The following is a 26,210-nucleotide window of genomic DNA, read 5'->3' as shown; positions in this document are numbered from 1 at the left end:
GTCTTCACAACACGAGTACCTGACCTTTGACTGTCGAGCATTCAGCTACGCAATTCCGTTCCTTACACTACCACCACCTCGACAATCCTCCCTTCTTCAGTTGCACTCACTGTACCCAAAAATGTCACTCACTCAACAATAGATCCCGCACATCCTCCCGTCCTGTCACGGTCACTGTCATGTGCGCCCATGTCTCCCTGCCCGGCGAGGACCATCGGCTGGCACGCACGCAGTCTCTCAACGCCGACAACCGCTCCCCTGCTCAGCACCGCAACTTCCTCCCGCTGATCAACCACTCCGATGCTCTGCACACCTCCGCCGACGGCGGTGCGTCGCCCTATTCGACTCGTGGCTCGCATCTGCCTTCGCTCATCCAGTCGCGGTCCAGCGTGAATGTGAATGCACTGCGCAAAGGCCCATGGATCGCCCGGAACAACTCCATATCGGCTGCTGAACTCGCTACCATGCGGCAGCGGAAAGACAGCGAGGGCAGCCTGGATGGCTTAGAGATTGGCCATTCGTCTGCAGCGGGCTGGGGCGGCGGCGACAACGAGGATCGGCGCATGAGCTATGCCGCGAGCATCCTCAACACGCCTCAGGTGCGCAGTCAGCGCTTGATCGGGTCGACCAACCCCCGTTATCAATGGGAGCAGTACTGGAAGACGGATGAGCAGCTCAAGCAGATCAAGTCCAAAGCGACGCGGAAGTACTACGAGCGCAACAACTATCTGATTCAGCATTACCTGTATATCGATCGCTTGCTGGATAGCAGTCTTCCGCACGACCTCATTCAGGAATACCACTCGCCCCACGTCCGCTCTGCCATCAAGCAGGGATCATGGCAGAAAGATCTGCCAGAGACCATTGACGAGAGTGTGGACGAAGAGAATGGGCTCCCCTCGCACATCTACCACGAGCGCGCCGGCTCGCAAGACAGCCTTTTCGCTGATGATGATGCCGTGCCCGACAGTCTCAGGCCACCACAGAAAATCAACAGAACGAAAGACTTGTACAATGTGAAGAAACCCAACAATAGTGCAGTTTCCAATCGGTCTCCCAGTCAGAACCACAGCGAGGGAGAGACGGAACCTCTTCTGTCCAGTGACAGCGATCTCGAAGCCCAGGAAATGCCCCCGGATTTGGAATTGGATGAAGATCATTCTTCGCAGTCAAGCATTGTCACCGTCGCCATCATCGTCAACCTCATCGCCAACACCGCCCTCCTCGTCATGAAGGTCATCGTCGTGGTTCTCTCCTCCTCCGTCTCCGTCCTGGCTTCGTTGGTCGACGCAGCCCTGGACTTCCTATCCACTGCCATTGTAGGAATCACGACGCGCCTCATCTCCCGGACTGATCAGTACGCATACCCCATCGGTCGCCGACGTCTGGAGCCTGTTGGAGTCTTGGTCTTCTCTGTCATCATGATCACGGCCTTTATTCAGGTCATGTGGGAGGCTTTATCCAGTTTGACCAATGGTGACCACGAGCCTGTCCAGCTCTCCAACTCTGCCATTGCCATCATGGCGGCCACTGTTGCCATCAAAGGCGGCTGCTGGGCCTGGTGTCGTGTCATCAAGAATAGCTCTGTCCAAGCCTTGGCGCAAGATGCGAAAACGGATGTGGTCTTCAACACCTTCTCCATCATTTTCCCACTGGTAGGATACTATGCCAACATCTGGTGGCTCGATCCGGTGGGCGGTATTGCTCTCTCGCTATACGTCATCATCAATTGGAGCCGGACTGCCAATGAGCACATTCGCAACTTGACCGGCGCTTCTGCAAGTGCTGATGAAAGAAACATCCTGCTGTACTTGACCATGAGATTTGCAAAGACCATCCAGAAGATTCAGGGTTTGCAGGCATATCACTCTGGCGACAAGCTGAACGTGGAAGTGGATATCGTGCTGGATGAGGAGATTTCCCTCCGAGATTCTCATGATCTGGGAGAGTCTCTGCAGTATGTGCTGGAGAGTGTACCCAGTGGTAAGTCTTCTACTTTTGACAGTGTGAGAATGTGATGTTGTACATTGCGTTTGTTTGCTGACTGTAAGTTCGTGCAGTTGATCGAGCATTCGTGCACATGGACTATGCCGACTACAACATTCCCACACACATGTTTCAAGAATCTTGAGAGTTGGATAACATGTGCTCAACAGTGAGTACATGCACCTCTCGCTGTAAAAGTTTTCATTCCAGAATTAGCGACAGATACATTATAGACAGAGAACAGGGGCTGTCTTTTACCTTTTCCACAGCCCCTGTGGTTGGTATCCACCAGCAGCAGCAGAAGAAGAGGAAGAGGAAGAGGAAGGCACGAAAACCAAGTGCCCTCTGTGTAAGCTCTAGATTCTTTTCTAAATGTACTTGTATGGGTTCATAATGCCGTTCTGTAGACCGAGTCAGCTCGTCACTCCACTTCCCCAAAATGCAGACAAGACCTACCGGGTCATAAAGATTTTTAATCTGCTTCATCAGCTTGATCATGGTCTCGCTCCTGCTGTAGCCAATGGCTTCCTTTTTCGCCAAACCCAACCCATGCTCAGCAGAGATACTGCCTTCTCTCTGCTGAATCCACTCAAATACCCATGGTTCCAACACTTTCTCCACCTCTTTGTCATACCTCCTCGTACATACGTTCAGATGCAAATTCGAATCTCCCATGTGCCCATATCCAATGACGTCCAGCACAGGCTTGCTGTCATCTTCGGGATCCATCAGGCCACTGTCCAGAAACTTCTGCCTTGCCTCGGAGACAAGATCGTACAGCTGTGGTAGAGGTATGGACAGATCGTACTTGTATACACCACCAAAATGTTGAGAGGCTTCGCTGACACCTTCTCGACATGCCCAGAGGTTCTGCGACTGTGTCTCGTTCTCTGCGAGGATGCCGTCTGCGACAATCTCCTCACCCATGACATGTTCGAGGAAAGCCTCGACCTTTTCGCGATCGTGCTCGGCATTGGATCCTGACGTCTCGATCAGGCAGTAGAATGGGTACTCGCCGTCCAGCGGGAGCTTGTTACCAGTAGCGCGAGTGTATATTTTCTGTGAGTTAGCGTCCATGAGCTCGAAAGCAGAGAGAATTTCTTGAAGATAGCCCTTGGCCTCCTTGTAAGCCTGCTGCACTTTCTCGTATGACTCCAGGCCGAAATAGGCAACATTGACAGCAGGCGAGCGCTGTGGCGTTATGATCGAAACAGCTGTGACAATGCCGATGGTGCCTTCGCCTCCAATGAACAATTGCTTCAGATCGTACCCAGTGTTGTTCTTTCGCAACTTTCCGAGATCGTCGACGATTGTGCCATCTGGCAAGACGGCTTCCAGACCAAGTACATTGCCGTGCAAGCTACCATACCGCAGCAAACGGAGACCTCCTGCATTTGTTGCAATATTGCCCCCTAGTTGGCAGGTTCCTTTGGCACCAAGATCTAGAGGAAAAATATGCCCATGCTCAGCAAGGTGGTTGTCTGCAGCTTCCAGCACAACACCAGCATCGGCAACAAGAATGCCAGACACCTCATCGAACTCGCGAATCCTGTTCATTCGAGCCAAGTTAATGATGATCTCGTCGAACACGGGGACCGAGCCTCCCACCAGTCCAGTGTTGCCGCCTTGAGGATTCACAGCTATCAAGTTGTCGTTGCAGTACTTGAGGATCTTGCTGACTTCTTCCGTGGATCCTGGCTTGACCACGAGCTTCGTCTTGCCTCTGTACTTTCTCATCCAGTCTGCATTGTAGCCTTCCAGATCACTCGTGGCGTCCTGAGTGACTCCATCGATGAGAGCATTATCCGCGCCTAGCACCTCCTTGAAGAACTTGACATCATCTGCATTGATCTCCTTGAAGCGGGAATCTCGTTTGATCTGTGGGTACGAGTCGGTGGTGTACTTGATCTCCTTGGTGCTGCTGACGCCAGATCGTGACTCGGGAGGGTCGTGCTCGGCATTGGAAGCGGTCGTCGTGGCCTGGGCATAACATCGAATGGACGAGGCCTGATATGCGGAGCGGAGATGTGCAGGCTGCTGGAAAGCTCTGTTGGCGACTCGGATGCGCCTAAGAGCGGGCAGACATCGATTGACGGGCCCCATGTTGCGGGAGGAAGAGAGTGTGGTGAGAGGAAAGAGAAGAGAAGAGGGGAGAAGAGGACTGGACAAGAAGCAGATGTCCGATGTCGCCTCCACTACATCCGTAGGTACAGGTACTGTAGGTACGTTTTGATGGGATGGCCAGTGATGGAAGCTTTCGGGAAGTTGCCGAGAGACGAGAGAGCTCGACTGGGACGCGTTTGGGCAGTCGCCTGGAGCTCACCACTAGACTACCTTACCTACTCTGCTCTACAGCAGCACAAACATCATCTTGATAATACACACACATTGAACCATCCACCACCGTCAACACTCGCACCACCACGCTCGTCTCCGTCTACCTGAACTACTACCACGCCACAACATATCATTGACCACCACCCAACATGGCATCCGGCTACGACCGTGCGCTGTCGGTCTTCTCCCCCGATGGGCACGTCTTCCAGGTGGAATACGCCCTCGAGGCCGTCAAGCGAGGAACCTGCGCCGTTGCTGTCAAGGGCACTGCCAAAGATGATCAGGTCGTCGTCATGGGCTGCGAGAAGAAGTCGGCCCTCAAACTGCAAGACACCCGTATCACGCCTTCCAAAATCTCCATGGTCGATAGCCACGTCTGCTTAGCCTTTGCGGGACTGAACGCAGACGCCCGAATTCTGGTCGACAAGGCGCGGTTGGAGGCACAGTCACATCGTCTGACAGTCGAGGACCCCGTCACCATTGAGTACATTACGAAATATGTGGCGGGTGTGCAGCAGCGATACACACAATCCGGAGGTGTGAGGCCGTTCGGTATCAGCACACTCATTGTGGGCTTCGACCCGGGCAGCAAGGATGCAAGACTGTACCAAACAGAGCCTTCTGGAATTTACAGCGCGTGGTAAGCCTAAACAGTTCCGGACCGATCAAGGAATGGAGATACTGATTGCATGTGTAGGAAAGCAAACGCCATCGGTCGCTCCTCAAAGACTGTCCGCGAGTTCCTCGAGCGCAATCACAAGGACAACATGACACGAGCTGAGACCATCGAGCTGACCATCAAATCCCTGCTGGAAGTCGTACAGACGGGAGCAAAGAACATTGAGATTGCCATCATGGCACCGGGCAAGACGGTGGAGATGCTGCCTTCAGAAGATATTGAGAAGATTGTGGAGAAGATTAACAGCGACAAGGATGCTGCCGCTGAGGCAAACGCAGGGAGACGAGGCGGTCGTGGAGGCGCTACGGGTGGTGATGCCGCGAGCGCACAAGGACCTGAGCAGGTTCTAGCCTCACGACCGGCTGGAGATGTTCCTCCTGAATAGAGAACTGGCGAAGAGGAGGTGACGTTCGAACGAGGTTGACGAGTATGTACAATACCGTGACGCTGCTGCTTGCTCACAGAAGCAGACACGTCCCAAATGATGATACACCAGAGATTCAGTGGGAACGATCACTATATTCCCTTCAGCTGAGGGCAAGAAACTCCTCGTCTGCGTCTCCTTTTGCCCACCCTCATGCTCAGGCGATCATAGCGGAGTCGATGATTCCTCACAGGGCAGGAGCTTGGTGATCGGCATCTCACATTTTCACGGTCGAGAGCTCAATCGCACCCCTTTCCCATGTGATCGAAGCCGTCCATTTTGGTAATCAGAGCACCATTCGCCCCCCTCACTTTCCTTCCCTCGTGTCTGAGAGGGGAATGTCTACTGAAGACTCCTTCTCTAGTTCTTGAAGCCTGCCGTCAGTGTCGTGCTCAACATTCGTGAATAGAAGAGCTAGCAGATAGCAGGTAGAACGACGGGAGGGAGTATCACTGCGAAGCGGCCCGTCGGCACTTGTTTCCGCCCATCCGATTGTCGAACTCCACAACGTCCTTGGACGTGATCTGCTTTCTCTCTCTCTCTCTCCCTTTCACAGTACTTGGTTTCCCGCTTACAAAATGTGAACGGTACAACGTTCATACCGTACAAGCACCACGAGAACTATCTCCAGAACATGGCGCAGCGCTCGGTGCCGCTCACGTTGGTCTCGAACAATGCCACAGCTTCCGGCAAGCGCTGGCGACTGCGCTCGCAGGCATGTGAAACTGGTGCGAGTGATGTCAACAGCAGAGAGCCTGGTCAAAGGATTCTTTGCAGCCAACGCAAACCCCGAGCGCCCAGGAACAAAAACAGTGTACGACGGCAATCTTCAACTTCTAGAGCCTTGGAAGGCAAGATCGCAAGGCCTACCTACTGAAGTCCAGCTTCTTTTCCACCGGTGAAGAGACGTCCAGCAAGCCTCTGGTGGTATTGAATATCTCTCGCTTGCGGGGCGCTCTCTCAGTCTCGGACGCCTCATCCGCTGCGCATAGGACTTGGCAACCATGAGAAGTTTAGCTTCATCCCAAATCGGGCACAAGAGGCGAGCGGTATGCAGCTCCCAATAAACCGCGTGATCAGGCAAACACAGCCTCGTATTGGAGTAGCCGACCTCAGCTCTTATGAACCTGACATGGCCATCTAAGATGTTGTTGTATCTGTACAACACCCGCAGTCAGGTCACCATGTCACTTGCACGACTGCGTACAGTTCTGCTTCTAGCATTGTTTAGCGGTGCTACTGTTGAGAGCTCCCAGGCGCCATTGATCACTCCAGCGCCTGTTGCAAGAGGACTTCTTCCTCGTCAGGTCGATGACCCTGGCCCAACATGTGGATATGTGAACGCTGATATCCGTACGTATTGCCAGTGCTCGCTGTGTTGAGTCAGAGGTCGAACCTGCTATTCGAAGATCGTTCCAACACCGCGCAACCATGTCCTGGAGATGTGGTAGCTGGGTGTTTCGAGGAGTGAAAGAAGGGCACTGTCACAGTCTCAGCAAAAAATTCTCTCAGCTGGGAGCATGCGCCGAGCTATTTCCGTGGTAGAGTATGTATCATGCAGCTGATTACTCGACAGTGCAAGCTCAATACTGCCAGAACGGCTTCACTTGCTTTGCCGAACCAACCTTCCGCGCAGCAGGAGGTTGTTGTCGTCTAGGAGATGGCGCAAACTGTCAGCTCCCCACCAGCTGTGTTCCACAAGCCAGCCTCTCGCAATCTTGCAATGCTGCGTGTAGCGCAAATGCTCGCATTACGAAATGGTCAGTACCCAGCGCAAAGTTCTCATTTTCGAATTCTGGAGAACTGATTCCTTCCAAGCACCGATTCTGCCTCGCCCTACTGCTACACCAATTACTGGCCAACGGCAGGGCAGACACTTCTCAATGTAGGCTGCACCACTGCGCAGGGACAGTTCTCGTTTATTTACACGACCTACACCTTATACGGACAAGGCTTCAGCGATATTGTAGCTTCAACGCAATCCGGTTCTCCAATACCGACATTTACGAATACCGATACTTCTGCTATAGCTACAGAAACGGGGAACGCATCGGCCAACAACAACGACGACGACGAAGAAGTCGCAGCCGGGACCTCTTCGAATAGCAACAGTGGGGCCGTGAGCAACTCTCAAATCACCACAAACGACACCTCAGGAGGCTCATCCACCAACGTTGGTGCAATAGCCGGAGGCGTCGTAGGTGGTGTAGCTGCGCTTGGCCTCATCGCAGCATTGATCACCTGGATTGTTCTGCGCAACAAGAGAAAGGAGCGCAAAGTCGATACTACTACGACCTCAAAAGGTGGTGGTGGTGAAGTAGGAGGAGGGGGAGGAGCACTCGAAAATCACATGAATGACCCCAAATCACCAGTCAGCACTGCAGTTTCGCCATCGGTGTCGCCACATGTCCATTCGAGGGATGAACCTGTCAGCAATGAGCTCCAGGCAGGTGATTCTCGATTCGAAGTCCCAGGATATGCAGAGCCGCAAGAGTTGCAGCATCATCACGCGCAGAGGAGATTTCCTGAGTTGCCTTGAGAGAGAGAGAGAGAGAGATTTTTGAACCAGTTAGTTAGGGGTTGGGGGAAAGTCTGGTACTTTGCCGCTGCTAGATCTTCTCGACTGCGGGCTGCATAGTCTTCTTTTTTTTCAAGCGATTTCGAGAGATGTGAAATGAAGTGAGATGAGATGAGATGAGATGCAGTGGCTAACTTTGTGCGATGCTTGAGTCTCTTGTCTCCCATGCTGTTGTCCAATGTGCAAATTAAGCTTTTCTCGAAAGCAGCAAAGTTGATGCAATGTTGCCGTGAAGTTGAAAATGAGTATTACCCTCGACTTTCGTAGATACCTACTTACATTGACAGGCAATATCAGAATTGACCTTTGTAGGACGAAACAGTCTCAAGCTGGAGCTGAATTTATGTTTGAAAAGCGAGTTGTTGACGAATATTTTGTTGCTGAGAGTCGTGCTTGGAGTGGAGTGAAATGGACTCGTCAACCTCATTGCCGCCGCGCTCGGCCGTACAGTCGTTGGTATTGTCGCACTGTACAGTACAACTTCTTCTGACTTGCAATCCACGCTATACTTTTTCGCGCTTTGCATCTATACATGAATGTTCGTGATTAGTACATGCCAGTTCTCTACTACCTTCTTACTACTACTTCTTCTCCGCAAAGTCCGAGGCTTGCAGATTTCTCGTCATGGAAGGTAACTTGACGACCAGCCCATCGAGCTCCTTGGACATTACAACTTGACAACCCAGTCTACTCGTTTCTGTCAGACCAAAAGCGAGATCCAGCATGTCGTTTTCGTCGTCTGAAGGTTCTTCCTGTGAATATCGTCAGCCACTTTTCCTCATCTTTTGTGACGGCTTGCCCGCTCGCAGTACGGAATCATCATCTACACGTACCATCTTATCGTACATGGCATCATCAGCCACAATGACATGACACGTGCTGCACGCACAACTCCCTCCACAAGCACCCTCCATTTCTAGATCATTGGCCTGAGCAATGTCTAGCAAATTGTCCCCATCTGCCACCTCAAATGTCCAGTCCCGCCCTTCTTTGTCAACGAACGTCACTTTGCGCTCTTCCCCAGGTTTCGGAGGGGTGATGTCTCCATGGCGTTGGATAGTAGACGAAGCAAACGTCCGTCGGGGTGGTGATATGATATGTTTCCGAGGTGCTGGTCGGAACGCGCATGAAGTGGCGCTATGTGATGCTTGTGCTGAAGAGCATATCCTACGAGAGGAGGATAGAGATGTGGTAGAAATGGAAGATGTTTGTGTTCGCAAGGCGCGAGATGGTGTCGATTGCCATCTACTGCCGGACAAGGATGTGCAATCTCGTGCTCCAAGTTGAATGGTGTTTGAGATTAGTCTTGAAGCGGCTGCGCAAGTCGTCCCGGTGGCCATTGTGGGAGAGAGGATATGACGGGGTTGTTTGGTGGCAGTTGACCACAATGTTCTCGAGAAAGTGGAGTGGAGCCGATGGTGTGGTCATCAGATTCGGCGGCATTGATTCGACAGACCTAGATCTGAACGGAGATGCCGCGGGAATGCCAAGACGGCTATCCGCAGTGAAGTGAAGACAGACAGACAGACAGCCCGCCAGCAAGCCAGCCAGCCCCAGCATTGGTATCTCCTACCTTATGGAGGATTAAGAGCTAAATACATACACCAACACATACCACCACCATGTCCGCGCCCATACACACGGCTCGCCCTCTGGCGGGCTTCAAACAGGCGCTGCGACAATGTCGAGCCGAACGTCAACAATGCAGCAGCAGCAGGAGAACATACGCGATGGCTTCCATCTCCGAAGACATTCCCCAGCAGCGGCAACGTGAGGTGTATCCCTCGCTCATGCCCAAATCCGCCTTTCCTCCTCCCTCCAAGGGCTTCAGACCCTCCGTCGCGACCAAACAGAACCGTATGTCATAACTCCATTCTCTCTCTGCCTCTTCGATCAGGCTCAATCCGGTCGTCTTAACAACTCCAATCTCCACGCAATAGGGTTCGACGAAAGTGCCCGCAGAATCCCAACCATTCCACCACCACGATCGACCCTCAAGCTCTGTAAAGACCCCATCGCCAAACTCTGCGCAGACCAGCTTGCCGTCCTCGATCCCACAGGCGCTCGAACGCGTCTATTCTCTCCCACGAATCCCGACCACGCCAACCCAGGCGACATTCTTCTAGTCCGCCTCAAGAACGGCGATGACTTTGCCGGAGTCTGCCTCAACATTCGACAACGAAATAGTCCCATAGACACCGCTATCCTCTTACGAGGTCAATTGACAAGAGTGGGTGTGGAAATGTGGTTTAAAGTCTATTCGCCCAATGTGGAAGGGATAGAGCTTGTGCAGAGGAAGCAGAGGAGAGCGAGGAGAGCGAAGCTGTACTACATGCGACATCCGAAACACGATATGGGCAGTGTGGAGGGTATCGTTCGAAATTATCAAAAGACGAAGTTGGGAGGGAACTTGGTGATTAGAGGTTCCAAGGGGAAAGATGCGAAGAGTAAGAACAAGAAGAACAAGAAGAGTGGGAAGAAGTAGTGCAAAAAAGTGTAGAGACTGGGGAACATGGATACCTACTGAAGATGCATGCATAGCGATGGCGTTGGAAGGCATGGGGAGGGAGGACCTTCTGTAAAACTTAGTAAGCCATTGCAGTGAGGATAACGATCCTCCCACAATACCTCCTCTGGTAGTGTCTCGAATGACGGGTACCTAGCTTTTTAAGGAATTCCGTCCATCATATCAGGCATGCTCAAGAAGAAAAGAGCATTCACTCGCTACCTGAGTACCCAAGTCCTCCCGGAGCAGCGAGCGCCTTTTTACTCCCAGAACCAAACATACCTACCTAGTATAAATCTCCATCTGTTGTTGTTGTTGTTGTTGTCGTTCTCCAGGCTACTTATGCGTAACAACATTGGGTAAAACTGCCATACAAGGAGAGAAATATCTGGCTTCATCGGAACACCTGCAGAGGAAGAGAAAAAAAATCCCAATTGAATTTCTGGATTTCCAACAACTCGAACATTGACCTATTCCCCAATCTGATTTTCACGCGCATCTTATCTTGACTTTGATTGAGTACCAGAGTCATCACGCAAAGCAGCGTGATGAGGCTCGGTCTGTTCGGAATCATCCTGCTCCCCATTACTACTATCATCTATCGATTCCTCGCGCGACTGAGTCAAGCGATTCTCATCCGCTCCAGCTAATGCGCTAGACTTCTTCGCCAGAACATGATCCACGCATGCAGCCGCCTGCCTCTTCTGTGGTGACGTGACTCGAGTGTCTGCACTTCCAGCGGTAGGCTCTTCACGCCCATGGTGCTGCCTCGAATGCTTCGCTCGGCCATATGGGGATGTAGCTGCGAAGAGTGACCGTGAGCCACGGCTCCGGATGGGAAGCCTCACTTCTGATCCCAGCCAAGAGTCTATAGACTCTGACCGTCTGCCACCATGTTCATCGTGCCCAATTGGAGATATCACAAATCTCTCAGAGTGCGGAGTCGACCTTGAGGCAGAAGTGGGTGGGCTCCTGTTGAATAGCGGCGACTTCAATGGTGGCAGTGTGACGTCTATCGCTTTGGGACTCTTCATTGGGCTTCCATCCTCGGAATCAGATGCAAGCTCTCCTCGACGGTTGACATGGGTTGAGCCAAAGTTCACGTCGAGGGGTATCTCTGGCACCATGCGCACCTCCACATTGGTCCAGGGTGCACGGAGGTGCTCATACGACGCCTTGTGCAGAAATCGCTTCGCAGGTGAAGGCAGCTGGTCGAATGCTCGAAGACTGGCACATTCGTCTGGCCTACGCCTTACAGTGATTGGAATCTCGCATCGGATGGTCGTCTCGTACTTGACACTACCTGGATATGATTTGACGATAATGGCCACGAGCTCCAGTGGCATAGTATAGACATCCAGTCTTCTTGCACCAGCATGCGAAGCAAAAATACCGGGGATTCGTCCTTGGAAACATCGGTGGCGCTCGTCCTATCGAAGCCATGTTTCTTCCTGCCCGATAAAGTAGCTAATATTTACATTCGACATGCAGTCGAATGGTCTTTGGGTGCCGATAGATGGCGTGAGAACAAAGTTTCCATATTCAGACGCCACATTCTCGAGATTGTGGAAGGTGACTACTGGCGGAAACCAGGAGTATTGGCAGTGCAGTCGGATGTTATCGCTAGAGTTGCAGTAACGCCGCGCTCTGGGCACTTCGAAGGTGACTTCTACTGTTGGCAAGCGACCTTCTCCGTATCGCCAACACTCTCGTGACAGGACGAAATCAGCCACATTGTCAGCCATGTTTGGCAAGTCCCAAGCCATGGCCTCTCCGACATTGTCTCTGTAGGCTCTGCATTCTTCCATCATGTCTTGAACGATGCTTGACATCGTGATCGTGATGGTATGCGTTGTGAGGCTTTTCAGATGGTCATTGAATCGAGTAAGGAGGGCGGCCCCATCATAATCGACTGGCAGTGGTCAATAACGCTCTCCACATGAGGGTGAAGCTCTCCAGTCTTGAGGTGCCCATAGTCATATGCACCACTTACAAAGTTTGGCGCCTTCTTGCTCGAGAAAGGCTTCAATGACAACAAGTACCGTCTCTTGCGCCAACGCCCGTTGGAAGGCTTGCTCCCAAAAGAATACCTGATATGCAGTGGTGATGTTTGGCAGCCTCCAGGTATTGATAATATCACGATCGAACACAACGGCTCTGTGACCCGATGTACTTTCCTGGACACGCTGGACTCCGCGAGGCGACAAGGCTTCCATGCAGCCATGCGCAGAGCTGTACATCCGAGTCTGTTGGCCTTTGTAGGAGCTATGAATGGGAAGGTAGCACTGCAATGGGCTTTCGCGTGCTGGTCCAATGGCTCCGGTGGGATGAACATCGAGGCGCGAGTTCAGGAAGTCGATTAGTGCATCGAAGTCCTCGGACTGATCATCGTAAGGCATAGTGCTGATGGTGATGCTGTCTTCGGATCCAATAACGGTTGATGTAAATTCTCAGTAGAGAAGAGTCGTCAAGCATGCGCGTGAAGAGGCGCGTGAGACGACAAGGCGAGGTAGGTGAGGCCTGCGTTACCTACCTACTAGGTGGACTTCACGCCTGCTGACTTGTAGCGAGATCGTGGCAAGCTACGTCGGGCAGGTTGATCTTTCCATTCGATGCTCTGCGCATTACTTCTCGGCATGGGCACACGTCTTGCAATTGCTTGAAGGTAGTTCCATCAATCTCAGCCATCTCGATGGACCGCGTGTCGTGAGCATAAGGTACCAAGTCACAAAAGAAAGCTGACTGGGGACCTGAAGTGAATATCCGCAAGACACATGCCAAGACCAAGGTTCGAGCCTCGACGGGGGCAAAACTTTTACAAGCCTCCAAATCGTTCTCTCCACGACACCTCAACGGAGCAAAAGTCTTTCACCCACAACACACGAATCAAAAGCACAAAAAAATTGTTTTGCTCACTTTGTTTGCATGTGTCATCCTTAGTGCAGGGGCCATGCTAATCTTCTCTGTATTGTTTCAAATTGACCAAGTGTCACCCCTTGCGGGGGACGTAAGCAGCACAACTTTTCTCATTTATATACCTTCAAACGCGCTTCGGGCCCTTCCCGCAGAACAGCGATTGGCTGACCTGGCTTGTGTTCCTTCCCTCATGCCTGTCTTTCTACTCGCAATACACATGCTCTTCCATCATGCATTGATGCTTGGTAGTGACCACCTCTGCAGTTGATATCTGGTTGGTGTCAACATTGTCACGACGATGACCTGGTGTGCGGATGATAGATAGGTGGACGGCGACGGTGACGGCGAAGTCGGGCGACGATAACACGGCGGTGGAACGGATAGGACGACGAGACTCGCATCGGAGGATCAACAATCGAGAGGTATGCCCCGGCTGCATGAGCAGGATCACAAAGACTTACGTCTCTTGGAATCATGCCAAACGGGGACCTAGCTCCCGATTTGAAAAAAGAAGAGGGAAAAAGAGGGAAAAACCTCGAGGAAAAGCCCCGCAGCAATTCGAGCAGCGTGCGGCGCGGCGTGCCTGACCTGCCCTGCCCACCACAGCATGTGCTGTATAGGTACAGTATCCCAATCGGCAGCCTAAAGGTACGGTTCAAAGCCATTCTCCATTCCATAAAAGGTCATGCATGAGGTAGGTAGGTAAGGTAAGGTAGACTTCTCGTCCGCCTGCCTGCCTACCAGAGGAGGGGTTGGCTTGCCTAGGTCTAGCATCTCCGGCCTGGCCTGGTCTAGTCTAGTACAAGGTAGGTCCTCCACGGCCAGGCCGCCGCTATAGTGAGTTGGAAACATCCCTAGACGCACTCTTTGAACTCATATTCACTTACTTACTTACTCACTTACTCAGTCACTCCCTCCCTCCCTCCCTCACTCACTCACTCCGTCATTCACTCATCTTTCATCATCAAACCCAACTCCGCTACTCATTACCGCCGTAGCTGCCAATCCCTCCTACCTACAACTGTCTGCCTGTCCGCCTGTCTGTCTGTCTTTCCAAAACGACAGATGGACGGATGGATAGAAGGGATAACATACTAGAGACGGGGGCTATCGTGGCAGGACAATGCTTGCATACCTACATATTGGTTGCGTTACGCGAAAGCACAAGGGAAGCATAATTCAGGTACTGTATGTGAGGCGAGGTGGCCGTGTACATACAATTTATGTGAGTTGGGTAGGTACCCATGTAAGGTACCTTACATGTAATGTGATGGCGGTGGTGCGTACTTACAGGTAGAATTTCAGTAATGTGCCGACGAGACGAACGAGGACTCACACAAAGTCAGCGTGAGGAGCAGGTACAGAACGGGAAGGGAGAGACAGAGACAGAGAGAGGGAATTACTGTTTCACTTTTCTCATGAACAAGCATTATAAACGCATAGACATCGTAGCACTGCTGTAGTCTCCACCCGCTTCAGGTTCATAGGGTACCCAGACAGCCCAAACGCCATGTGATGACCATCCCACCCACCAGAGTGATGACTGGTACAGAAAGAAACCTTTGGGTCCAAACACCGCTCCGTGAGGTTACCATTGATGACAGTGAACCTAGGTTCGTTCCATCTCTGTTCAGACAGCCTCCTTATCCTGCCAGATGACAATCTCGTCCTTGTCAAGAGCAGTGACCACCTTCGCAGTGACGGCACCATACAACACCTCCTTGGCGTCAGTGAGTGCAGCAGCCGGCTCTTCGACAACCTCGTCTACGAGTACAAACGAGTCCTTGGTCAAGCCTTCAGGATAGAAGTCCTCAGTCTCGAGATCTGACAATGGCGACCGCGATCCGTCATCCATCTCATCCTTGACGACCTTCTTCCTGACAATGTCTTTCTTGGAACCCAGCACTGGGAGAGGAGTGGTGGACGAGCTGGACCTCGAGGCGGTCGGCGCGTCATAGCCCTCTGGTGGCGTGTTTTCTTTGCCACGGTAGTCGTCAACCTTCTTGCCATCCTCATCATCAGAAGACAGGTCGAGAGTCAGAGTGCTATGTTCCATCAAGTTGGCGGCCTCCTCCTCGGGAGAGTCTTCGTAAATCTCGAAGAGCCAGGTCTTGGGCATGCTTTCGGCAATGGTGGCACCAGACATGTTGGGCGTGGGTGTAGATGCTGGAGTGGAGCCAGGGAGAGAGCTGCTGAGTGCTGCGTCCAGACTGAATGGAAGTGCGAAGGCTGAGGTGGAGTTGAACGATGGCGGGTTGACACGCGAGAATGGAGCGGAAGTGCGTCGGGTTGATTTCAATCCAGCGCGCTTTCTCTGTGGTGATCTTCCAGCTGGTGCAGTCATTGGTGCTCGTGGTGAAGACATGTTCGCACGCAAAGGTGTGTGAGAAGAGCGTGGGGAGGAGAAGGTGGAGGAGGAGGGTGGTGGCATTGAAATTCTTGCAGGGGTGTGGTGGCTCGAGCCCGAGCTGTATGTGAATGGCTTCGTGGTGGAGTGGGCAAACATGCTGCCTTTGATCTTCTTTGACGGTGAATCAAACATGGCAGGGTCGACGTTTTCACTGTCACAGTCGTCGTCGTATGTGGAAGAATCATGGGCACGTTTATGGGAAGAGGTGGTGGCGGTGGTGATGCTGATGTGGCCGCTCTTCATGCTGTTGCTGCTACTCTTCGCGTCTGTGGTGGAGGACTTGTGCGTGAAGAGTCCTACGCGAACCGGATAAGCTCATGTCTCTAACCTGCTGCGCGGGTGCTCACGACGCGTTTGAGGCAGTCACGTACCATTTTGGCGATTCTTCGCGCTGGCGAGATGCTGTAGACGCGGATTGTCGATGGGCGCAAACGGCACTCTGGCCATAGGAGCGTGAGCAGTCGCCATTGATGGTGAAATATCGGAGGTGAAGTTGCGAACGCGTCGGACCAGCGTACGAGTACCCTGGACAATGGAAAAGAAGCGAGTGGAGAGAAGCCCTGGTCTAGTCGCGGGCGTAGTCTGGACGGGCAACAGAAATATAACAACGACACTAGGTACTCCACGGCGAGGAGGCAGGCAGTATGGATCAGAGACAGGTAAGTGAATGAGCGTGACAGGTATAGAAGAGGAGGAGGATGAGGGAGATGGAATCGGACGTGTCGAAGTCGAGGCTACAGGTGGTGGTACCGGTACCTATGTGCTTCCTCCCAGTCTGCCAGCAACCAGTGAGTGGGCTGTGGCCTCAAACGCTCAGCGAAGAGGGGCTAATGCAAGGTGAGCGTGCCCAGGACGCGTGAGGTTCGTGGAGTGAAGAGCGTGTTGGACGTGATGGACCAATGAAACCGATGCTGTGGCGCTCTCCAACCTCCAATTGAGACCCACTCCTATCGGCTGGGTAACACACTAGTTACCGCCGTGTGAATGGACCAGGTTCCCATCAGCATTACCTGACCTACCTACACAGGTACATCATACATGTATACCAGTCAACCAACATCATCATCACAAAGAGAGGGAGGCTACCTACAGTAGGTGCTATGTTGAAGGTTACCTATGCGCCAATAGCAACGCGAAGCACACACCGACAAAGTAATGCAGTTTGCAGTCTCAGACCTACCTCCAATATACCTCTGTGGCACATACATCTTCGGACCAGTCCATCCGCCCTGCCGAACGGTGAAGGCGTGGGATCCGTGTCTGGCGCAAGACCCAGGTTTCAGAAGGCATTTCGCGTTCATGTACCATTCATTGTACCTGATTACTACCTCCTACGAAAATATTCATATCTGTCCATGGAAAGCTGCATCGGTAGCTATCTACATGTACCTAAGGTCCTAAGGTAGGGTAGGTGGTCTCCTCATCCTATCAAGTCTCACTCATATGGCTCCTAATCCACTTCGCTGAAATGGGCTTGACCCATCTTCTACACCACTTGACATTGCCCTCCGTCGGGTCCATCACGCAAGCAAAATGCGTCTCTTCATTCGTGGTGGGGTACGACTGCACCAGCGAAATCACCTCCTCTTCCGTCACAAGTTGCTTCATGTCGTCCGCCGTCATACTCCGTCTGGCCTTCTTCGCCCGCAAATTGTAGTAATTGTGCTCAGCACACTGCTGTCGGTCTTTAGCCTCACTCAGAAGGTCCTCCATGCCGGTCGGCGCTTTCTGTTCATAGTTACTAGTTCCAGCGGTACTGTTATCTGTGCCCGTAGTTTTGTATGTGTCTCTGCTATACTGCGTCCCAGAACTGCTCTGAGTTGCTGTGCTGTCGGGCCGGTCGGCATCTGTGTTTGTGACTACGACGAAATTGTCGCTAGCTCTCGCGATTGCTGTTCTGTAGTCCTTTTCAACCACTGTGGTTTCAACGCCATTACTGAAGCATAAGTAGCACGCTGTGCTCTTCAACGGCACGCGGGCCTCATCTGCATGCGTTACGATCTTGACAATATCCTCGTATGTCCATATTTCCCACGCTTCTGGCGACCCCGATGGCCAGAAGTGCTTTTTACGCCTGGGTATCAGGAATCGCCGAAGTTCGCTGGATATGCTGCGTCTATGCCCAAGAAGAACCATCAAGAGATGCCAATAGTATCTCGAGTCTGGCCAGAAGTGACCCTTCTCGTTGCGGTTGGGCCGGAAGTTCAAGCTCAAGCTCATGTGCATTCTCACTCCGGTCAACACTCCTACGTATCCTGCGTATGTCAGGCTCGATGCGACAATAGGCCCATCGTGAGAAGTCTTGAAGTCCAGCTGGATTACCACTTTGCGTAAAGAAGGCATGCCCCAATCAAGCGTTCTGAAATGCAACATCTTTGTGCCTCCCTTTTCCTCATCCTTCACCGCCGCTCCACCACTACTGCAGCCCATGAACAGATCCAGAAGCACGTTGAAGCATACGAGCAGATACATGGGCACACCTGTGGCCTTGCTAATGCCCTTGAGCTCTCGATTCTCGTCTCCATCATGGACTCGACGGAGCAGCAAGCGGCACACCAGATGCACCCAGATCAAAGGTACCCGGTAGAGCATACCTCCAACAACTTCATCAAACAATGGGGTTAGACCATTGACTTCTTGGTTGAAGACGGCGCATACTTCGAGATATCGCTGTTCGGGCGGAAGCGAAAGGTCAATTACAAATCGTGGCGGCGTATCGGGGTATCGCGTTTTCGAAAGCTCAGTGGACCCGGCACTGGTCTTGCCGACGGTGGTACTGCGCCGTTGGATGACATCGTTCAGGTGCTGCGGGCTGGCGAGGTTGTGTTGTGGGAGATCTGTACTGGCAGCGGTGGCCTCTCGCAGCGTCTGACTGCGAGTCGCCGGCGACATGTGGACAGAAAGAGTGCGGAGTGTTTGGGTGAGACTCGGATCACGAGAAGAGTGTAAGCGGAAGGTTAAGTCTGGTACTTATCTGCGCGCATGGTGGAGCTCGAGTCCACGGATGCTTGGGAGGAAGCGGGATTCCGAGTGAGTAACCTTCCTCTTCGTGCAGATGCATCCTTCCGTCTTTGTGGCTCATCATTTTCGCGACATTCACAGTGTCTGGATGAGGTGCGATGGCCAGAGCAGGATGAAGTAGAGAAGAATAGGTACTAGGTGTAAAGGGGGAGAGAACGGTCCAGCAGACTAGTTCTAGTTCTAGTTCTATTAGGCCGATCGCAGCTCGATCTCTTGGCTGCCCTGTGCAATCAAGATCTGTACGGAGGTGCTAGCCGAAGTGGCTCTGGTCTGTGCAAGCGCTAGGAGCGGTCCGATGCGGGCTAACTGATTACAGTTGTCCGGGGCTGGTAAGATCCGCCCTATAAACAGACTTCGCGGATAACGGATAGCGGTTGGCCGCTTTGGGCTTCCGTCGCCGTACTGTCGCGTTTATGTGGAGTAGTTGGACTGCATGTGAAGGACCATAGTCAGCAGTGTACAATGAGCAACATTCAGTCTTCGCGTTGATATTGCTTGGCAGAGGCTGGTTGTCACTGTTAAGGAATATCCAGTCCGTCGTATCTGGTTCGAACACAAGGAGGTAGTTTTGGTTGGGGTTGATTTGGGAGGGTGCATTGTGCAAGAAAAAGGCCAGAGAAATTTCAGAAACAAAACACTTCAGTCAAGCAAGCCATTTTGGGTTATCCATACACGAAGCCCAGGAAAAACACACGATTCCCACTGCATCAAGAAACCAATGGCCTCTCCAACACGAGCCAATGGCCTTGCATCCGAATTATCAGCACACCAACAACCACCAAGTCCACCCGCCATGCAGTCCCCAACACCCAACAATAAAAAACGACCTCCCAAAAAGCAAAAGCCCAACTACACTCTCATCCACAGCAAACCTCTACCACTCCAAGTCCACCCCCTCCCAGCCTTCCACCCAACAAACCCCATATCACTTCTCCGATTCACATACGCCTATCTCTCCCAACTCCTATCAACACCCCCATCCCACGCCGCACAACAATACCAAGGAATTTTCTCGCCCGAAACTCGCTCCGTACACATCACGGATCCCGTGCACGCTCGAGCATTATGGGAAATGGGATTTTTCGGCAAGGGGACGCTCAGTCGCAGTGAGCCGAGTTGGGTCGAGCGCGAGAAGGCGCGTTTGATGGCTAAGCGGGCGGGGGGAAGTGGAGGGACGGCGGAGGAAGTGACGAATGCGAGGAGAGAGAAGAGAAGATTGTTTAAATTGGAGCGTGCGAGAGTGGAGGCGGAGAAAATTGAGAGGCAGAGATTGGTGGAGGAGGGGAAAATTGATGATTCGAGTGTTGTTGTTGCCGTTCTGGAGGAGGTGGAGGTGGAAGGAGTGGAAGGGACGGAACAAGAAGGCAAATCAGAAAATGTCATTGTCGAGGCAAAGTCCAAATTTGTGGAAACTGCTACACTTCCCCAATCTGCTGTGACGGAACTTCTTCCGCCTCAATTGGGAGTTATTGTCAAAGATGCAGACGAAAACTCAGAAGAAGAAAAGGAAAACCCCATCCCCACCTTCCCCAACCAAGAACACCTCCAACTCACTCTCGAAGAAGCCTTTTTCCTCTCCTACGGCCTCGGAGTCCTACAAATCCACCTCCCCACCACTCCCCCTTCAACTCTCAATCCCGCCGCTTCCAGCACGCAATCCCTCCTCCAAATCTTTTCCGCCCACAGCTTCTTCCCCCCCGCCTCCTCCGAAACCATCCGACCCGACGACCCCTTTCTCCTCAACTACGTCGTCTACCACCACTTCCGCTCACTCGGCTGGGTAGTACGACCAGGGTTAAAATTCAGCGTCGACTACCTCCTCTACTATCGGGGTCCAGTGTTCAGCCACGCCGAATTTGCCATCATCATCGTTCCGGCATACTCGCACGCATACTGGACGACAGAGCAGGGGGAGAGGGAAAGAAGGGTTAAAGGTAGTGGTGGGGATTGGTGGTGGATGCATTGTGTGAATCGTGTGCAGAGTCAGGTGTTGAAGACGTTGGTTTTGGTGTATGTGGATGTGCCTGCGCCTATGCCGATGACGATGACGGGGGGAGAAGGGGGAGGCGGCGAGGATGTGGGAGCTTTGTTGAGGAGGTACAAGGTAAGAGAGTTTGTGGTGAAGAGGTGGACTCCCAATCGGAGTCGAGATTGAGGAGGATGTGAGTGTGGGTATCGATGGACGCGATTCTCAGGTAGGTATCAATGAGACGCTCGTGTCTCGGAAATGCCAAATTCCACATGTGAAAACGTCTGCTCGGCGCAATCGACGAAAGATGGTTCCAAATTTAGGTGAATCGAAAGGCCGTCATGTTCATTTTCCGAAAGGCTGGCGACCTCATTCTATAAAAAAAAATGCTTTTAGGCTTGCTTCTATCAATGCAAAGGTCGCCTCGCCCAACAGGCAGACTGCACAGCCATATTCCACATTATCAGGGACGCTGAAAGTACAGCAAACGATACAGAAACATCTTTTTTTGTAACCATCATGAAGTGGAACCTCCGCATGTACATCGTACCGAGCACTTCGTAAAGCGTGTCGCATCACATCGGCCGTTAATGTCGCATGAGTGGTTCCGAAGTCGCAAGGCCTTCGTACGTGGTAAAGAAGCTGGTGCCTGTCAGGCTACGATGTCTTGGTGGGTGCGCTCGCAGCGGGTGGTCGCCTTGCGGAGCGTTTGTAACTCTCTCTAGTTGTTTACTGGTACGTCGTGACTGAGACGGGGCGCCATCCATCGCGGTGGACTGCCTTCTCGCCCATGTCCGTGGGTCGAAGTTGGCGTCTTCGCCCACTATCCATGTCTGCGGATCATAGCTCCAACCGGTCCACAGGCTGCTACACTAGAACACTGTGCCATCAGATAAGATCATGATTGGAGGCTCCTTCGTGTTGGGTCTCGAGACCTCAGCAATCTCGCGGCCGCCCTATATGGTCACATCAGCACATGTCTCTCCACCCGGCACATATAGCATCAACTCACCTTCCAGGTGCCGGCCTCAAGCACTTGCGCCAGGCTCAGCTTTTCGTCTCCACTGAGTCCAAGAAGGGCATTGACTTCCCCGTGCAACTCGTCAAGGAAGCCAACAGTCAGCGCGCGCCACTCGACAATCACATCGTCATCTGCGGTGAACAGAGGGACGACCTCCATATTTGGCTGGCCTTTCCTCGTCGAGTTCATGTGGTACTGCTCCAGACCACGCTGCGCATCCTCCTCCTTGAGGGTCAGAAGGCCTGTGTCCACGAGGAGACCGCCATTGCGGTACTCGGGCAGTCCTGTCATGAGGTCCACACCTGCGAACTGCACGTGCGCCAGCTTCTGCATAGGAACCATCAACGAGTACGTGAGCCACTGTGTCAGCTTGTGGAAAGGGACAATGTTTTCCCAGGGCTGTGTGGGATGTGATGGCATCGATCCACATGGCCAAGCATCTCCCAGTGCCACGCCATCAATCTGTGTTCGCGTGGCTGGCCATATGCTAACGAGACCGCTCATGAGGGTGTCCCACAACGTGGGGATGGGCACGACTGGGGTTGATCCCGCATGCGTAGTAGGATGACCAAGCAGATAATCGAGCATGCCTCCAGGCCTGTGCTCCGGACCGAATATCTCCTGATTCAGAAGTGAGTCTCCTAGCCTGATGAGCAGATTTGTCCGACCTTCCAGTCCATCGATGGGATTGTCAGGAGTCACTTGCAGTCCCTTGGCCATGCTTTCAACTGTCAACTTCTTCAGACCGTCGCTATCGACCTGGAAGGGCTGATCTACAGCACTGGAGAACAAGCCCGTCTTGAACATCTCCAGACTGGCCACTGCAAGGCCCTCGCTACGCCTGTATATCTTGCCACTCTCTTTTGATTTGTATTGCCATTTCGTTCCTGCGCCAGCATCCAGCAGGACGGAAACCAGGAAGAGGTCAATGAGGCGTCGGGTTCGCTCCCGATCGTCGACTGTGCTGGGCCACGTGCGCATGAGTTGGTCGATTCGCGGAATGCCGCCGACCTCAAAGTGCTGCCATCTGCCGTGGGGAGGAATCTTGCTGTAGTCGGGATCAAAGTCTCGCTATCATGGAACTCAGCTGCAAGCCAGAAGGCCGATGGTGTGTGTGTGTGGAAGTATAAGGTACCTTGATGATGGAGACGACGTAGGCTGCCGTGTCTGGGAACTTGGACATGTCCACCGTGAAGTGGCGCAATTGGTTCCTCTTCGCCTTTTCCAACACTAACCTGGTCCGCTCGCGCACTGCATAGATGCTGCGCAGGTACGCGGCAGGGTCCACCTGGGGATCGGGCGCCCTGGGCAGTGGGACACTGGGTATGCTAGCACTTGGCGAGGCTTCCGTGCTGTTGGCGCGCTTCATGGTGAATCTGCTGGCAGTAGTGTGGAACACGGAGGCGTTGCCGGTGGTGGTGGTGTTGTGGTTGTGGTAGTGGTTGTCGGTACGGTTGCGAATGGTGGTAGTGGTGGTGGTGTCGTGGTGCCTGTCCCGCCTTTTGAAGAGACCCATGTTTGGCGGTTCTGGTGTAGGAGCTCCCCGCCGGCGATAAGCGGTCTATCGGCCAGGGACGAAAGTATACTCGCCGGCGCGCAGGGAGTGCCGGTGGGTAGTCGAGAGAGGGTGCACCGGTGCAGGTGACGATTGGTGTGTTTAGTGCACAATGAACCGCACCACGTGGAGATTGGACACTGTAACACGGAGGACCTGTGAACACGGGAGGGAGGTACGGGTAGGAGGTCAGGTATGGCTGGGCGTGGAAGGTGCAGATGCAGGCGCGACGACAAATCCTGCTGCCCGCTGCCCAGAAGGAATGGAAGCGAAGCCTTTGACTAGTTCGAGCGACTTTCATTACCTACCTCCTAGTACCTCCTACCTTAACCATCCCGTCACCTTCAAGTTTCGTCTTCTTGGCTGCCGGGTGGACGACATGGACCGTATCAGCGGACCTAATCGTGTTTCTGCTATAGTTCTGTAGTACCACCTACAGCTTGGACAGTGGACCCAACATCACCTCCATCTCCCTGACCTACCTCCTACGCTCCTACGGACTGTACATGGAACACGCGCCTACAGCCTACAGCCTACAGCCTCCAAGTATCCTGGACTCGTCACCACCTCATCTCGCACCTCGCTCGTACCACATGTGGTGCTGCTGTCATGGATCGCCAGAACAATCATCACACTTCTGTCCCCCGCTGCTCGGTAGGAACTGTGGGAAGGTCCAGGAAACTGCATTAATAATCATATACGCGCCCAGTGTGCTTGAGCTTGTGAGCTCGTATTGGTGCGGGCATTGATATTACTGACGCCTCTCGCCCGCGAACCACAACGTTTTGTCAACACAGCGGGGGTAAAGTTTACCTTGCGATATTGTAGAGCCGCTAACTAGAACTAGTAGTGCTGGAGGACCACGACTCCATGGACCATGAGTGTGCGCCATTATTGCCAAACTACCTCAGGTAGGCACTCATAGCCGCCGCCGCCAAGCTACATGCACACACAGGGCGGACGCCTTAATTCAGTCAGATGTATATGAGGGAATAAGCCGTGGAAGCAAGTATGCCCAGATGATGTAGTCCTTGTCTCACTGATCAATTTCGGATCGGGTTTTCAAGAGCAAGGGTACCTAAGCGAGAGTGCCATTCGAGTCTCGACCGGCGAATGTGGGCATGACATCTAGAGGTTAGGTGGTCATCATGTTTGCCATGGAGAACAACGGCGTCCCATCAGTTCGCATGCGATACGCTGACGACTGATGGTATCGAGAATCACACAGCGAGCAGCCACAGTCTTTGATGCCTCATAGTCTCGATCTCAAACCCGGCCTGAGCTCTAGCCCGCCGTTCACGACATCGTAGTCTCGGTTCCGACTCCAGCCCACCCACTTTCCGAGCAGATCTAGAGGAATCGTAAGTTAGCAATGGTCTGGAGACATAATGAGACCCCTCCAGCTGTTGTAGGTAGCTGTACTCACCTTCCCCGCCTTCACCAGGATAAAGTCCCGCACTTGCCCAGCCTCCATCCTCGACACCAATGCCTTGTCCGGTCGCAGGATCTCTGTCATCGGAATCGGCCTCATGGATGGCAAGACCTGGCGACGACTGGAGTGTAACAATCGGCCTCTGGTCAAATCCCTCCGCTTCGAGTTCCTGCTGCGTCTTGACAGGCGTAACGCATGCATCCGTGCCGTCGAAGATAGCCTCCCACTCGGCTCGCGTCTTTTGTTTGAACAGTTTCTCAAATGCATGCTTCTGATCATTCCATGTCTGCTTGTCGAGCCGATTCTTTACCCAGCTATACTTGCTCGCGTCCACCTGCAACCCCTTCAGCAACTCAGCATAGAATTGCGGCTCTAAAGCCCCCACGGCCACATATTTCCCATCCTTGGTCTCGTATGTGCTATAGTATGGTGCACCGCCATCAAGCGTGTTCGTTCCCCTCGGCGCATTCCACATGGGAGTCTTGAGTCCAAACCTCGGCATGGATGCCAAATGCGCGGACCCATCCACCATATTCGCCTCCACCACTTGACCCTGTCCCGTCCTCTCTTTCCCCAACAAAGCCAACAGGATCCCCATAAAACACACTGCGCCCCCTCCAGCAAAATCTCCCAGTAAATTCGTTGGCGGGAAAGGTTTCTGTCCCGCCGGTCCGAGCATGGAGAGGACACCCGACACTGCAATGTAATTGATATCATGACCAGCCATATCTTTATATTTACCATCTCGTCGAAATCCCGTCATCCGCGCAACGATGAGTTTAGAATTAATTCGCAGCAGCACAGATGTCGGATCCAGACCCATCTTCTCCAATACCCCCGGCCGAAACGGATCAATGAGAACATCTACATGTTTGACCAAATCTTTAATCAGAGCAATGCCTTGCGGCGTTTTGGTATTCACGGCAATAGACGACTTGTGTCGGGTGAGTTGATCGGGTGTGGGAGGAGGATGAGAGGTTGCCTCGTCTGAATGTGCTTGGGGATGTGCGCGATCGATGCGAAGCACCTGGGCGCCGTAGTCTGCGCATAACATTCCTGCGTACGGACCTGGAGCCAACCCTGCAAATTCGAGAACTCGCAGGCCGGCGAGAGGAGGTGTATTCCCTAGACCTGTGGCGGCGCCGTCGATTAGGACGGGGTTTCTGTTGAAGCTCATGATTGGTCGTTGTCGGTGGTGGTGGTGGTGGTATGCCTTTTCGGCATTAGGCGGGAGTGATGAAGACTACATGTTGAGGAGAGAGAGAGAGAGTGATGACAGGGAGACTGTCGTGATGTCCGAGTCCTGCAAAGGATAACATAGCAATAGCCTCGGATCAGCATACAAACCACAGCTTGATCCATGAAAGTGTGGAGTT

At 52.8% G+C, this 26,210-nt stretch overlaps 11 protein-coding genes across 11 annotated transcripts; 5 read left to right on the top strand and 6 right to left on the bottom strand.

Annotated features, from left to right (window-relative positions):
* The first annotated feature begins 123 nt into the window (after window positions 1-123).
* On the top strand, window positions 124-2,427 carry SEPMUDRAFT_149661 (Cation_efflux-domain-containing protein). The gene is made up of 2 exons (XM_016905695.1): window positions 124-1,983; window positions 2,061-2,427. The coding sequence occupies exons 1-2, from the start codon at window positions 180-182 to the stop codon at window positions 2,129-2,131; spliced, it is 1,875 nt and encodes a 624-aa protein (XP_016759893.1). The 5' UTR covers window positions 124-179; the 3' UTR covers window positions 2,132-2,427.
* SEPMUDRAFT_46328 (D-lactate dehydrogenase 2 mitochondrial precursor) lies at window positions 2,355-4,089 on the bottom strand (the record flags this gene model as incomplete). The annotated part of the gene is made up of 2 exons (XM_016908994.1): window positions 2,355-2,387; window positions 2,443-4,089. The coding sequence occupies 2 exons, from the start codon at window positions 4,087-4,089 to the stop codon at window positions 2,355-2,357; spliced, it is 1,680 nt and encodes a 559-aa protein (XP_016759892.1).
* Window positions 4,090-4,396: 307 nt separating this feature from the next.
* Window positions 4,397-5,541, top strand: SEPMUDRAFT_149660 (N-terminal nucleophile aminohydrolase). Its single transcript, XM_016905694.1, has 2 exons — window positions 4,397-4,963; window positions 5,021-5,541. Exons 1-2 carry the CDS (start codon window positions 4,473-4,475, stop codon window positions 5,385-5,387), a joined length of 858 nt encoding a protein of 285 aa, XP_016759891.1. The 5' UTR covers window positions 4,397-4,472; the 3' UTR covers window positions 5,388-5,541.
* A 535-nt stretch (window positions 5,542-6,076) lies between these two features.
* Window positions 6,077-8,173, top strand: SEPMUDRAFT_149658 (uncharacterized protein). The gene is made up of 3 exons (XM_016905693.1): window positions 6,077-6,779; window positions 7,003-7,186; window positions 7,245-8,173. Exons 1-3 carry the CDS (start codon window positions 6,548-6,550, stop codon window positions 7,963-7,965), a joined length of 1,137 nt encoding a protein of 378 aa, XP_016759890.1. The 5' UTR covers window positions 6,077-6,547; the 3' UTR covers window positions 7,966-8,173.
* Window positions 8,174-8,414: 241 nt separating this feature from the next.
* Window positions 8,415-9,374, bottom strand: SEPMUDRAFT_133763 (ferredoxin). The gene is made up of 2 exons (XM_016902584.1): window positions 8,838-9,374; window positions 8,415-8,756 (listed from the first exon to the last, which is right to left on the bottom strand). The coding sequence occupies exons 1-2, from the start codon at window positions 9,342-9,344 to the stop codon at window positions 8,586-8,588; spliced, it is 678 nt and encodes a 225-aa protein (XP_016759889.1). The 5' UTR covers window positions 9,345-9,374; the 3' UTR covers window positions 8,415-8,585.
* A 211-nt stretch (window positions 9,375-9,585) lies between these two features.
* On the top strand, window positions 9,586-10,786 carry SEPMUDRAFT_149656 (uncharacterized protein). Its single transcript, XM_016905692.1, has 2 exons — window positions 9,586-9,861; window positions 9,945-10,786. The coding sequence occupies exons 1-2, from the start codon at window positions 9,627-9,629 to the stop codon at window positions 10,487-10,489; spliced, it is 780 nt and encodes a 259-aa protein (XP_016759888.1). The 5' UTR covers window positions 9,586-9,626; the 3' UTR covers window positions 10,490-10,786.
* A 309-nt stretch (window positions 10,787-11,095) lies between these two features.
* Window positions 11,096-12,002, bottom strand: SEPMUDRAFT_149654 (uncharacterized protein; the record flags this gene model as incomplete). Its single annotated transcript, XM_016905691.1, has 1 exon — window positions 11,096-12,002. A coding segment is annotated over exon 1 (759 nt), but the record flags the coding sequence as incomplete, so codon positions are not given.
* A 2,818-nt stretch (window positions 12,003-14,820) lies between these two features.
* On the bottom strand, window positions 14,821-18,728 carry SEPMUDRAFT_156711 (uncharacterized protein; the record flags this gene model as incomplete). The annotated part of the gene is made up of 6 exons (XM_016907691.1): window positions 14,821-16,132; window positions 16,208-16,570; window positions 16,804-16,855; window positions 16,927-16,950; window positions 17,043-17,065; window positions 17,276-18,728. 6 exons carry the CDS (start codon window positions 18,726-18,728, stop codon window positions 15,057-15,059), a joined length of 2,991 nt encoding a protein of 996 aa, XP_016759886.1. The 3' UTR covers window positions 14,821-15,056.
* A 958-nt stretch (window positions 18,729-19,686) lies between these two features.
* SEPMUDRAFT_26011 (uncharacterized protein) lies at window positions 19,687-21,012 on the top strand (the record flags this gene model as incomplete). Its single annotated transcript, XM_016908403.2, has 3 exons — window positions 19,687-20,163; window positions 20,254-20,832; window positions 20,932-21,012. Coding segments are annotated over 3 exons (1,137 nt in total), but the record flags the coding sequence as incomplete, so codon positions are not given.
* SEPMUDRAFT_149653 (DUF1688-domain-containing protein) lies at window positions 21,011-23,276 on the bottom strand. Its single transcript, XM_016905690.1, has 3 exons — window positions 22,983-23,276; window positions 21,839-22,918; window positions 21,011-21,782 (listed from the first exon to the last, which is right to left on the bottom strand). Exons 1-3 carry the CDS (start codon window positions 23,214-23,216, stop codon window positions 21,699-21,701), a joined length of 1,398 nt encoding a protein of 465 aa, XP_016759884.1. The 5' UTR covers window positions 23,217-23,276; the 3' UTR covers window positions 21,011-21,698.
* A 928-nt stretch (window positions 23,277-24,204) lies between these two features.
* SEPMUDRAFT_133756 (alpha-methylacyl-CoA racemase) lies at window positions 24,205-26,011 on the bottom strand (the record flags this gene model as incomplete). The annotated part of the gene is made up of 2 exons (XM_016902583.1): window positions 24,205-24,752; window positions 24,829-26,011. 2 exons carry the CDS (start codon window positions 26,009-26,011, stop codon window positions 24,655-24,657), a joined length of 1,281 nt encoding a protein of 426 aa, XP_016759883.1. The 3' UTR covers window positions 24,205-24,654.
* Between the last annotated feature and the right edge of the window lie 199 nt (window positions 26,012-26,210).

This window comes from Sphaerulina musiva (genome assembly GCF_000320565.1).
Source record: "Sphaerulina musiva SO2202 unplaced genomic scaffold SEPMUscaffold_6, whole genome shotgun sequence".
NCBI classification, from domain to species: Eukaryota; Fungi; Ascomycota; class Dothideomycetes; order Mycosphaerellales; family Mycosphaerellaceae; genus Sphaerulina; species Sphaerulina musiva.
Note: the sequence above shows the minus strand (reverse complement) of the source record. Positions and strands in the feature narration are given on the sequence as shown.